At 36.5% G+C, this 13,099-nt stretch overlaps 1 protein-coding gene across 6 annotated transcripts in view; it reads right to left on the reverse strand.

The window, feature by feature from the left end:
* kirrel3b (kirre like nephrin family adhesion molecule 3b) overlaps nt 1-13,099 on the reverse strand; it is a 1,066,676-nt gene that overhangs the window by 237,988 nt on the left and 815,589 nt on the right. For all 6 annotated transcript variants that reach the window (XM_039764053.1, XM_039764052.1, XM_039764050.1 and 3 more), the window contains exon 6: nt 5,362-5,467. In XM_039764053.1, coding sequence (XP_039619987.1) covers nt 5,362-5,467 — 106 coding nt within the window. The remainder of the gene's footprint in view (nt 1-5,361; nt 5,468-13,099) is intronic.

A 13,099-nucleotide genomic window follows, 5' to 3' on the forward strand; every position in this document is an offset into this window, starting at 1 on the left:
TTCCCAAAATAAAAGACTTTTTGTGCCTTTTAAACTTGTGTTCGTGTTTGTTTGTGTTGGGTGTTTGGGGAACTGAAGTGTCCCCTGGTGGCTACACTATAAAGATGTTTTATTTGTCATGGAAAACAAGAACTACTGCTCTGAAAAGCCTTGTTTATACTTCAGTGTATACCAATATTCTTTTCTGCAGCACATAATCCATTCCAGGCCACCAAATTCAATTCTATTTATGCCTCTCATTCATTTCACTGCTGAGGACATTTTATTTTTAAATGTGAAGTACTTCATATTTTAATCAGAAAGTCACACTAAAATGCATAATTGTGCACATTACTGTGTTTTCTCCTTGGGAAAACTCAGTCCCTTAAACAGTCTCTACCAACCATTCTTCTTGTGTGAATTGCTTCACTCATCACTATTTGGAACAAAACACAGTCAAAGCCAAAAACACCCTTGAAAAGAAATCGCCAAAAAGTTTCAGACGATGAATGAGCATGAGACTCAAAGAGGCCGACCTAACATCATACACATGCGTGCTCATGCAGAACATGCCTATGACGACGTGCAGCATCACAGAAACCAAAATTTAAAAGCCGATGATATCATCATTGGGTAACACCAAAAAGTTAAACAAAACATAGCAAATAATAGGATCAAAACATTATACTCTTTATTTACACCATGACAATAAAATTCTAGTCCATTTCAGTGTCACTTTAGGCCAAACCATTTTTGCAAACATGAGACAAAAAGAAGAAACTGATCATGAAGATGATGTCAGTTCAATAGGAGGGCCCACTTCCACACTCACATGCAGCTAAAGAAGAAGTGCCAGTTAATCCAACAAGAATGTCTTTGGCATGTGAAAAAACCTAAGTTGACCTGGAAAGAACATTTAAACTGCTCAGAGACAACCAGGAGGCATGAGGTTAGAACCTAGGAATCTTGATATACCCTGTATAAGGCATCAGTGCTAATTCTGTAAAACTCCAAGTACCTATGTAAAGTAGGAATGTATACAATTGATCTGCTTATCTTCTTTGCCATCAGTGTATTATCTGGACCTAGTCAAATGAATCGAAATGTATGACTAAGGCATCAGCAAGTGTGCTAAAAGGACAGCAAGGAAAGAAAAGTTACTTTTATTTTTTGAGATCATGATCAAAGAAAGCGATTTGGCAGGAGGCACAGTCAATGACTGCAAGACTCAGAAGCTTATGTTCTTGAATGAATTTGATCTGCCTGTTTATCCCTGCCGCTAGGTTGACCTCATATCATTGTGTGATGGCTGCTAAGTCTTTTTAGAATGTATACTTTATTTAGAGGCAAGCTGTTTTCTTCACAAAAGCTCCTGCAACCAAATGCAGCATTCCGGGCTGAGCCTAGTGAGATTCGAGTTTATTGAATCTCAGCTGGATATTGACGGCCGAAAGCCTGTCAGACGATAAGGTGGTAAAGGAGAAGTGCTTGGAATTAATAATCAGTTTACAATTTTTTTTTATTGGAGAGTTTAATTATTTCAAGCCTTCTGTGGATCACCTAATGCACTGTCTGAAAAAACTGTTATGGGGTCAAGAAGGTCAAACATTGGTTGTACTGTATTTGCCAATTCTCTCTCCAAGACTTATAAGCATTTACTATAGGTCACTAAATTCACAAATATAAACACCACATTTCCCTTTTGATGTGGAGATGTATAGATGTATTTATTTATATATCTATTTGACCTCAAGGAAAGTACCAATGTGCCACTCTGCAATTCAAAACATGCACGAGTAGAACTAAATGTATCTTTACTTTGTTATATACCCTGTTTACTCTAAATATAATCATCTGGTAACCATTTCAGAATTTGGAGCTAGAGCCCTGGGTAAGAACAAGGCCTGGTAATCCTGTGGATGAGGGCCTATCAGTAGTATAATAATATTGTATGCTTAATAATATTGTATTGTAAGATAGTCACCCCCAGAGACCCATGGAAAACTCTGAGAGTCAGCAGAATGTAAAGTCTCTGATTCTTCATATGGCACAGGCTACTGGAAGGTGTTTGACTTGGAGTATTGAGAAACTAACTGAATGGTCTAATGCTTAAAGAGACAGGAGGGCATCATCACTTTGCCTTTGTATCCGAATAATTGATGGAACCCTTGTCCCTCTTGCCTTTTTTGATATCTAGCATATACTGTAGTAGAGCCTTCACACCAGTATGGGTGATACTTCACTTCCATTCATGTTGCTCCTGAAGTAGATAATGCTAAGAACAATCTTTTTTGTGAATGCTATAAAAGGCCATAACAATACAACACTGTAGACTGTTTGCAAGAGAGTAACCAAAAACATCCTGAACATAGAGCACATGACTCTGTTATAGCTTGGAGTGAAAAATGGCTCATCCAAAACATACTGAGATAAGAGTTTAGGAACAAAACAAAAATGCATTGTTGTTAAATGGAGATGTAGTCAATATTTGAAGCCAACTACCTAATTCCAACAGTGCAAGTTCACAACTCACAAGAACTAGCTCAAAGTTCAGTTCACACAGATTAAAATGAATACATTTACATTCATAGTTCACCATTTCAATTTTGGGGTAGTTCGTGTTAAATTCGTTTTGTACTTGAGAATGGAGTGGAGTGAGAATAAATGACGGATTAGTTTACTTTTTTCAATTTTGCATGCCTTATCTTAGGCTATCACACTGTTCTTGAATAGAATACAATAATAATGAAGACTTGTTTATTTAAATACACTTTACTGAGTTATACCCATCAACAAACACGTATATCCATATATGCTAATATCCTAATAATAATGAAATAGATGCAAGTATAAATATGAATTACTACTCTATTTCCAACCTCACACAAATGGTGACTGTGGAACCAGCGTGTAGGTGAACTAACCTGTTACGCTGCCGGTCATAATTCACGTCACATATTGCATGTCCAATGGTGAAAAATGGAAAGTGGCCTTGCAAAGTATGACATTTTCCTAAAAGTGAAAGCAGAGCTTCACCGCATGCTCGTGTCAGCAGAGGTGCAGCTTAAATACAAGCAGGCAGATACAGACAGTGCCTATTTGATATTACTTTATTTTTTCCGAATACAAATAAATGGAAAAAAATTTGTACAAAATAGATATTCATAAAAATCCTCTATTTGTGCTTATCCAAATACCATATTCAGATTCGGCCCCACTCCTACATTACAGGGTAAGGCATACTGTTTAATCTGGACCTAAACCAGATCCAGAATGTCACATAAAACTGAAATAGCTCACAGTTCATGTTCTTCACTTGCAAATACGTTACGTTAAGTTCACCGTTCTTAGAAAAATGAGCTTGTCCAATGAACGCGCTCTTTTGAACTAGTTCATTCAGAGCACTGAATTCTAAAATGAACACCAAGAGGCACAACGTACTTAGTCTTTCTGAGGTCCCACTCAAGTCTATGAAGCATTTCGTTGACAAAATAATTAGTCACAAACCTTTTTTTAACTAATCCAAAAGGCATGGACGTGATGTATTGAAGTAACAAATACATTGACCAGCAAAGGGAGCCAGGGCTCACAGCATAACACAACCCCCATTCAAAATGGTGATTGCTAGAAAAAAATGCATAACAAAATGGTATGGCAATGATGTCACTGAAACACTGGTAAAAATTAATAACCATAAAAAAAATGTCAGTATGGAATAGCCCATACAGTACAGAAAATTTCCCTTCAGTGATACTGCAGGAAATGGAAGATCTCATAGTACAATACAATCGACTGTACTGTACCATGATATACAAATTAAGTATATTATGTTATGTTGTATTTATTATGTACACAAATAAATGTAGAGTAAAATGAAGAGGAAATTAAATGAAGTGAACAACTTTAATAATATTTAATTTAAAATGACACAAATGGGGTGAAATGAAGCTGCATAGACAGACAAATTGGTGTGGGGATGGCTTAATATTTCCTTTCACATCAACCTTTATAGATTTAGATATGCGTGTGTTTTTGTGAGTTAATTTATTTCTTTTCATTATCAGGTATGTCCTCTGGTAGAGCAAACAAGCTGTCATCTATGTTCACTTATAAAATTCTTTCAGTGTGTGAAAGTGTGTGTTTGCATGAGCATGCAAGTGTGTACATGTACATTTACATAAATCTCAAAAAATACTCATTAAAGATCTTGCAAATCAATAGGCCTGGTCCCATGACTAAATGGAGCAGGCTGCAAAAATCCTGGTTCAATTAAACTATTACTATGGCAGTTATCATTGGACATATATCAGACCAGAAGACCAGGAGATAATTACTGAACCAAACTGGGCCAAAATCAACAGTGCAGGAGCCTTTAATGAGACAAACATGATGCATCTTTTAGAAAAAGATTGGGTCAATGTCCTTGGAATTTAATCATTGTAATTAAGTTTCCACAGACAGATCTACAAATAATAATATTCTAAAATCAGATTTTCTTAATGTCTTAAACATCTTAGAATCAGAATCTGAATAACTCGATAGTGAATTTTTGACCTTCCATTGACATTTAAATAACTAAAAACCATTTCTGGTTTTATTTATTTACTTATATTCATTTATTTATTTATTTTTTGTCTATGTTCACTATCTGCGGGGGCACATGCAAGCAAGCATTTCATTGTACATGGTACTTGTACACATGACAATAAAGAATTGAATTGAAAAGTAATAAAGTAGCTTTAATAATGCAATTAACGCACCAGAATGAACCAGCAGAGTTTCAAATGGATGACAAAAGCCTTGATCAAAGATTGAACATGGAAACCTAACACAGGTCTTTGAAATCCTCAAATGCAATGATCACGTTGGCTCATCAAAAGTCTTTTAATAAAAGGGCAAGTCATGCACTTAAAGACACCAGTGAAAACTAAGGGAACGCATATTTAAGGTGCAGGCAAAAAACAATATCTTCACACAAAGGGTTGTAAGGATGTGGAATGAAAATATACAGTAGCTTTGCAGATTAAAAGGAAACTCTGTCAACTTTTAAAAAGTATTTCAATGACATATGAGTCCCATATGGATACTGTTGGCATATGCGTCAACGTAGCTATTAGCTAATTAAGGAGCTTAATCAACTGGATTGTCTCAATTTGTTCACATGTATCAACATAAACATTATATTGAAGAAAGAGGTGCATTAATGTAACTGCACAATGTGAACCCCATGGACACTCTGAATATGCAGGTTTATATTTAATATGACCTTGTTTGGATAAATCGATGACTGCGTGTTGGACAGTTCACTTTTCACATGATTGACTGTACAGTACCTTTAGCTGAGTAAAGACCCCCCATTATTATTCCAGAAGTTCTCCTTACCTGTACTGGGTGACAGCTGGATTGGCTTTAGCAGAGCAGTGGAACTTCACAAGGTTGCCTTCCAGCACTGGCTGAGGTTCTACTGAAAGATTTACAAGAGGAGGATCTGCAGAGGAGAAGAGCAGTAATTCAGCATTATGTAATATATATAACATAAATGACATGATGAGGGGTGAAAAGACTGGTCAAAATTACAATGGCCCACCATTTCTTTCTTTCTTTCTTTCTTTCTTTCTTTCTTTCTTTCTTTCTTACCTCTAAAATTAAACACCTTTCATTCTTTGTTAGTCACTGCAAAATTCTGTGCCAATGACTTCTTCCAGGATGACCTCCCGTTCCTTAAACCTCCCTGCTTGCACTGAAATTAGACACATAAATGATGTTTCCTCTTCTTTGCTGCAATTCTGGACACGCTGCATTGAACAGAATGACTCATCTTTCAATTATAGGTAAAATTTATTAAGCTGCCATGTCAAAAATGAAGGGCAGGAAGAAATGACCATTGCTGGCAAAATATAAACAGTGTTTTCCTTTGCCAATGGCTGAATAATTATTAAAAAGTTTATTATTTTTCCTGTAGTTTCACCAGAGCTGTCTTCTGAATGAAGTTATAAGCCCACAGTGAAACTGAAATGATGCTGAGAAAGCCCCGGGTTTGAACAGGCAGATATTCATTTGCTGTTGTGCAAATAATGGGATTAGATGATTGTTAATACCACAGCTGGTAGTCAGGAGTCTCTCTGTATAAAAAATAATAATAATAATAAATATGTGGAGTAGATAATTGGATGACCCCCATCTGCTTCAGCTTTAGAAAAAAGGACAGCAGCAGCGTTGGCAGCAGTCATTATCTACTGATACATAGCTCAGCCATTTGTTGAAGGCTGGCTAGAGAATCAATCAAAAGTTAAAGGTATTCTACAAGGCTTTCAACTTTTTGGGAAATGTGCCCTGGATTTAAGCATACAAATTCAAAATGTAATAAATTTTGACAATTACAATAAAATGAAAGTGTTTTGTAATTAAATTGTATTCAGTATGGCACAGGCACTCTATTTATTGCACAGTTTGCGAGACTGGGGTTCAATTCCAGTAGATGTGGGCTGGGTAAATTCTCCCAGTTTCCATGTGGGGTTTTTCTTGTCATATTGGTCTTCTTTCACATCATAACAATATGGAAGCACATTAGAAAACTGAAACTTTATACACTGTAAGAGTGGGTATTACATTCATGGATTCCTCATGTCTATTGTCCACTGCTGTTGGCATACATTTTGAATTCTAGTACCCTTGTACTCAAGAAAGCATTTTACAAAATGTATGGATAGATACCTGTTTTAATTACCTTCATTTATTGTACACTTATTATACGTAGATATAAATAGACGCTCATCATCCACTTTATTGGACACACCTGTTCAACTGCTTGTTAACACAAATATCTAATCAGCCAATCACATGGCAGAAACTTAATGCATTTCATTCAGCATGCAGACATTGTCAAGATGACCTGCCAAAGTTCAAACTGAGCATCAGAATGGGGAAGAAAAGTGATTTAGGTGACTTTGAACATGGCATGGTTGAAAGGCTGGTCTGAGTATTTCAGAAAGTGCTAATATAGTGGGATTTTTACACACAACCATCTCTAGGGTCTATAGAGAAAGGTCCAAAAAAGGGAAAATATCCAGTGAGCAGACTGCTTTGAGCTAATAGAAAGACAACAGTAACTCAAATAACCACTCATTATAACCGAGATATGCACAACTACATCTCTGAATACACAACATGTTGAACCTGATGCAGATGGGCTACAGCAGTAGGAGGCCACACCAGGTGCCATTATTGTCAGCTAAGAAAAAGCAACTGAGGCTACAATTCGCATGGACTCACCAAAATTGGACAATAGAAGATTGGAGAAATGTTGTCTGGAGTAATAAATCTTGATTTCTGCTGCGACATTCGGATGGTAGGGTCAGAATTTGTCATTATCAACATGACAGCATGGATGCCTTGTGTCACCGGTTCAAGCTGCTGGGAGTGGTGTAAAGGTGTGAGAGATATTTTCTTGGCACACTTTGGGCCACTTAGTATCAAGTGAGCATCGTTTAAATTCCACAGCTTACCTGAGTTTTGTTGCTGACCATGTCTATCCCTTTATGTCTGCAGTGTACCCATCTTCTGATGGCTACTTCTAGATGGATAATGTGTCATATCACAGAGCTCAAATCATTTCACTCTGGTTTCTTCAACATGACAATAAGTTCACTGTACCCAAATGTCCTCCACAGTCACCAGATCTCAATCTAATAGAGCAAATTTGGGATGTGGTGGAACGGGAGATTCACATCATGAATGTCAAGCTGATAAATCTGTTGGAACTGCATGATGCTATCATGTCAAAATGGACCAAAATTCCTGAGGAATGTTTTCAGCACCTTTCTGAATCTATGCCATGAAGAATTATGACAGTTCTGAAGGAAAAAGGGGGTCCAAACCTGTACTAGCAAGGTGTTCCTAATAAAGTGGCCGGTGAGTGTTTATGCAAGCAATTTGACCCATTACAGGTGCTAAAGAAGAATAGATTCTAAATTGAATATTACCCCTAGTGACCCTGCTCAGGATCAAGCAGGCTTAGAAAATGGTATGGTATGATATGGTAATGTTACCCTGTTTAAAAGCTTTTTTTAAGTTCATGTCCTCATGTCAATCATTTAGGTTATTTTAAAATATTTTGTGTGAAATTATTGATCCAGAAATAGGGATTTACAGAACAAGCATATCAAGTAGAATGATTACACTGCTAATTTTTATTCCTTGACTTGTGATTTCCTTCTTCTTCGCTGTCTTCTTTAAGTTTAGATCCCATGCATTGTTGCACTTTTAAATCTCTCTAAAAATTGGAAAGTTGGAAACGCTTCGTCTTTTTCGACAGAGTCTTAACGATGATGCCATCTTTGAATTCTCTTAAACCTTTACATGTTTATGTGACACACTGTGTTGTATCCACATACTCTCTAATAAAGCTAGAAGACTGTCAGAAACTTTAAGCTCTTTTATTGCAGATCTTGTAAATCTGAAGATGTTTAGCAAAATTCAAATATGACATTATTTTAAGAATATATTATATAATGCATTTATACTTATCTATTATAATTCCTTTCATATCTGTCTATCTATCTCAGTTGGTTAGACACAGCTCAATGGATGTCTGTATAATTATCAGCACTGTGTATTCTGTAGTCAGTTGTAATTTGATAGACTGAATGATAGAATGAAGAAATAAAAGCCCAAAGGAATATGTTGACTATCATGTTTGACACTTGTGGTTGAAATCAGTCATGCAGAATAATGTCTATTATCTGGCTGGAATCACTTTTTGTGCAAAATCATCTCCTGTTTCACGCTCTCTTGTTCAGTGCTGGGCTCCCACTCCCATATAGTGCTTAAGCATGTTTCCTTCTTTTAAAACTTGCAAGGGAACAATTAATGTTCACGGGCTGTTTTATAAACAGGTGTTACAGCCACAGTAATATTCTGATCATAATTCCCTTCTCAGACAAAGTACGGCACCATTATTTTACTGCCATAACAGAACCTTCCATTCATGCGTAGGGTACATCTGTGCATAGTGTCAATATAAAAATATATGACAACACCAAATTTAAATGTTTAATAGCACGATCATCTTAGAGGGTCAGGGTGTAAAAAGCGTTGCCTGGCTGGAATGTTCAAAGTACTTTCTTTCCATGTTTTATGAAACCACTGAATAACTTCTTAGGAAGAACACCAGCTACAATACAGGTCTCTTCTCATTTTTTGTTTTTCCATTGAAAGCTTTTTCTATGTAATTCCTTCATATAAAATAATTTCCTTCACATAAAATAATTTTCTGCATATCCATGTGTTTTTCTATTAGAGCACTGAACTAAACTGTGAATGATGAAGTAGGTACTGGCTGTGCCTTTCAAAAAAGCCTCCAAAGCCGCCCCTCATGGCATCCAATGCAGATGTTTAATAATCAGAACACAGTGGCTGCAAGTAGCTTGGGACTGAGGAAATTAAATTAGACTTGTTTCAAAAGGAGAGTGCCAAGTACTTAACAGATCCTCCTATCCTGAATTATTAAAAATTCAATATATGTCAGGCATGTAGCCCTGGTGATTGGCACAGCAGTGTGGTAATAGAATGATTAGCAATAATCTCGCAACTCTGCTGAATTATCTTTGAGAATATCATTTTAAAGGGAAAAAAATAGTTTTATTACATGCACATATTTTTAATACTTTATTCATCTCTGGTAATATAAGGTTTTTCTATTAGCACAGACATGTTGAGTTGGTGAAGTAACTGACACACGGTGTCAGACAGTAAAACTACTTTCTTTTAATGCTTTTTATTCTGTTTTAGTTTTGCAGTGGCCCCTCTGTGAATCTTGTGATATTGCTTTTGATAATATCTTATTAGTTTTGATGGTTAGAGTGAAACAATCAAATTAATAAAATGCAGAGAAAATAGTACTGATTAAGGAATATCCATTTCAAAATACAAATGAGAAAAGGAGGGCTTTCAGCTTTAATCTGAATATTGAAACCAAAGAGAATTCATGAACGAGACACCCGTAAAAAGAGAGAATCCCAGCTTCAAAATTTACAAATGATCATCAGTGTTCTGCAATGATTGTGGTAGAACTTTACAACGTGTGCTTTTTGAGGGCTTGCTAAACTTGCATTTATTAGCCAGTTATTGCAATGTAGCACATACAAATGTCTGTCGAGGTCTTGTGATGTGGCTGTAGCTGATGAAGGGATGCAACATTGTACTACACACACATGATAAGAAACCTCGACTTAAATTATTCTGTGGTATCATTGAATAAATAAAGTAATTGTTAAGGCTCTTATAGGTAAAACAGTAACTGTAGTATTTGCACTTATGTAGTCCCCATTTTAAAGAGATTCTTGTTTTTTTAAGAGATCCAATTTAGTCGGATCACTCAAGAGGCTATGAGATCAAAGCTTTAATAAGACTGTAAACCAAACTGAGAAAATCTAATTGAATGGCCTTTAACATACCCTATATTAAGGTGAAACCCCTCTTCTTCTTCTTTCGGCTGCTCCCATTAGGGGTTGCCACAGCAGATCATCTTCTTTCATATCTTCCTGTCCTCTCTCACCACATCCATAAATCTTCTCTTAGGCCTTCCTCTTTTCCTCTTTCCTGGCAGCTCTATCCTTAGCATCCTTCTTCCCAATATACTCAGCATCTCTCCTCTGCACATGTCCCAACCAACACAATCTCACCTCTCTGACTTTGTCTCCCAACCATCTAACTTGAGCTTGACGAGTAAGGTGAGATTATTTTTCTTATTATTATTATTATTAAGAGCCATTTATTTATATAGTGTCTTTCTCATACGCAGGCAGGATTTTAGTATGTTATATTGTGTTACATTCTTTTTCGCCTTGCTTTTTCTTTGATTTCTGCCTTGCCCCTAATGTTTCTGGTACCATACATTTGTATAAAAAGTAATTTCAGAAAAAAGATTAATGGATAACTTTTTACAGGCCACGTCACTGCATCAGTGGTGCCACCCTCTTCTTGTTAATATTATTAATAGTATAATAATCATGATTATTACCAACATTTCAACCCTTCTAAAATGAAGAGATAGGTAATTCATTCATTTTACAAACCTACATATTCTGATACAGGGTTATATGGAGGTGCAGCGTATCAAGTCAACATCATCTATGTATATGTGTATAGAAAGTCCTCAGTGTGTCATAGAGAGGGGATGTGCAGCATTGTTCATAATGATACTCAGTTTTATTTACATTCCAGCAGTTTGAGAGTGCATCCCAAATGTGTCCCTGCCTTTTTAATCAACTTGTTGATTCGGTGGGCCTCTTTTGAAGTTATGTTACCAGCCCAACACACCACAGCATAAAAAAATCATGCTAGCCATCACAGACTTATAAAACATGTGAAAGATGTCACTATCCACATTAAAGGAGCCCTACTTCATATCACTTTCTTTTATAGTTCCTCTGTGAAAAAGACTAGCACAGTCTTTCAGTAATGTGGACCTCCCCCCCGCCCCAAGTATATGTAGCAGTGCATTATCTCCAATTGTGACCTGACATTGTGGTCCCTTGGTTAGTCGAAAGTCAATAACCTGTTCCTTGGTGATGCTGATGTTAAGTTGAATACAATTATCTTTGCACCAAGGGAATCCTACACTCTGTCTCCTGCCTCTTATCAATACACTCCATAAATGCAGAATCATTTGAGACTTTGTGCAAGTGATGTGACCTGATGTTACACTCACTTTTAGTCTGAAGAGTATAGAGTGAAGAGAAAAGGAGACAGGACTGTACCTTGCGTTGCTCACATCCATGTCAGAAGTGCAATCCTTGAGCCTCTCCTGGACAGATAGTCCATTCAAACCTGGATGGAGTATAACTCTTTTAAATTAAACTGCATCAAAATTGAACTCTTGCAAACTGGCACTAAAGCCCAACATTAGAAAATGAGCTCCTTTTCAGTCACTCATAGCGTCGATCTCATTAAACCTTTTTCTAATGCGAGGAATATCGGTGTTCTGTTTTGATTTCTCCCTTTCTTACTCTATCCACATAAATCACATTAAGAAACTTTGTTATTTCAACTTCCATAACATATTCCATGTTCACTCTTTCCTCTCCTTTTCTAATGCTGAGAAACTTGCTTTTATCACATCTCCAGTTAATTCAAAACTCTGCTGCACGAGTCCTTACACAAACCAGCAACAGCAAGCACATAACACCCATCCTGTTTGGCCTTCACTGGCCCCCTGTGTCTTACAGGATGTAATATAAAATTCTATTATTAATCTACAAAGCTTTAAATGGCGTTGCATTAGACTACCTCAGTGACCTTCCCAATCGCTATGCTCCAGCTCACCCACTAAGGTCCTCTGATTCTCCCAATCTTGTTGTTCCCCACACTAACCTGCACTCCTTGGGTGACAGGGCCTTCTTCAGCTGTATAGTGCCCGGACTTTGGAATGACCTCCCAAAATGAATTAGGTCAGTCAACTCTATTCATTCTTTTAAAAAACAACTTAAAACTCATCTGTTCAGGAAGACTTTTAACTAAAGCCCAACATTCTGACCCTTCCTTCAGGTAATCTCTCTGTGCAGATGCTCAGGATAATTGTATGTGTGTTATATCACAAATTATGTGATTTGTTCAGGCATTTCTTTGAGTATTGAATTTAGTATTATACTCTGGTTTATTCTTTATTTTGTTCTATTTAATGCTTTGTATATCCTGCATTTATTTGTTTATGTAAAAAATATTTTTTTTCTTAAGTGCTTTCAGCATGAGAAAGGTGTTATATAAATAAAATTTATTATTATTATTATTATGCAGGAAACCATGGGCTCATCCACTTGCATATGACTGACTTTACCTCTTAACGATATAGCAGTACATAGCTCTGTATATACCTGATAATACACTTGATCTTGAATTTTACTTAACCTGGATGATTATAATAAGAAGTTAGAAAATGTATATATTACGGTCAAAACCTGAAATCGGACAAAGCGGGAAGTGTCTGGCCAAATTGGGAAATGGCCAATGTTGTTGTAAATTGACCAGCCAATTTCAGATCTTTTACTTTATCTTGGGATTTTGCCAGCCAGTTTGCGCAATAGCATGGGGCGATCGGCCAAAGTCGGAGAAAAAAGGCATG

The sequence above is a fragment of the Polypterus senegalus genome, chromosome 9 (genome assembly GCF_016835505.1).
Source record: "Polypterus senegalus isolate Bchr_013 chromosome 9, ASM1683550v1, whole genome shotgun sequence".
NCBI classification, from domain to species: domain Eukaryota; kingdom Metazoa; phylum Chordata; class Cladistia; order Polypteriformes; family Polypteridae; genus Polypterus; species Polypterus senegalus.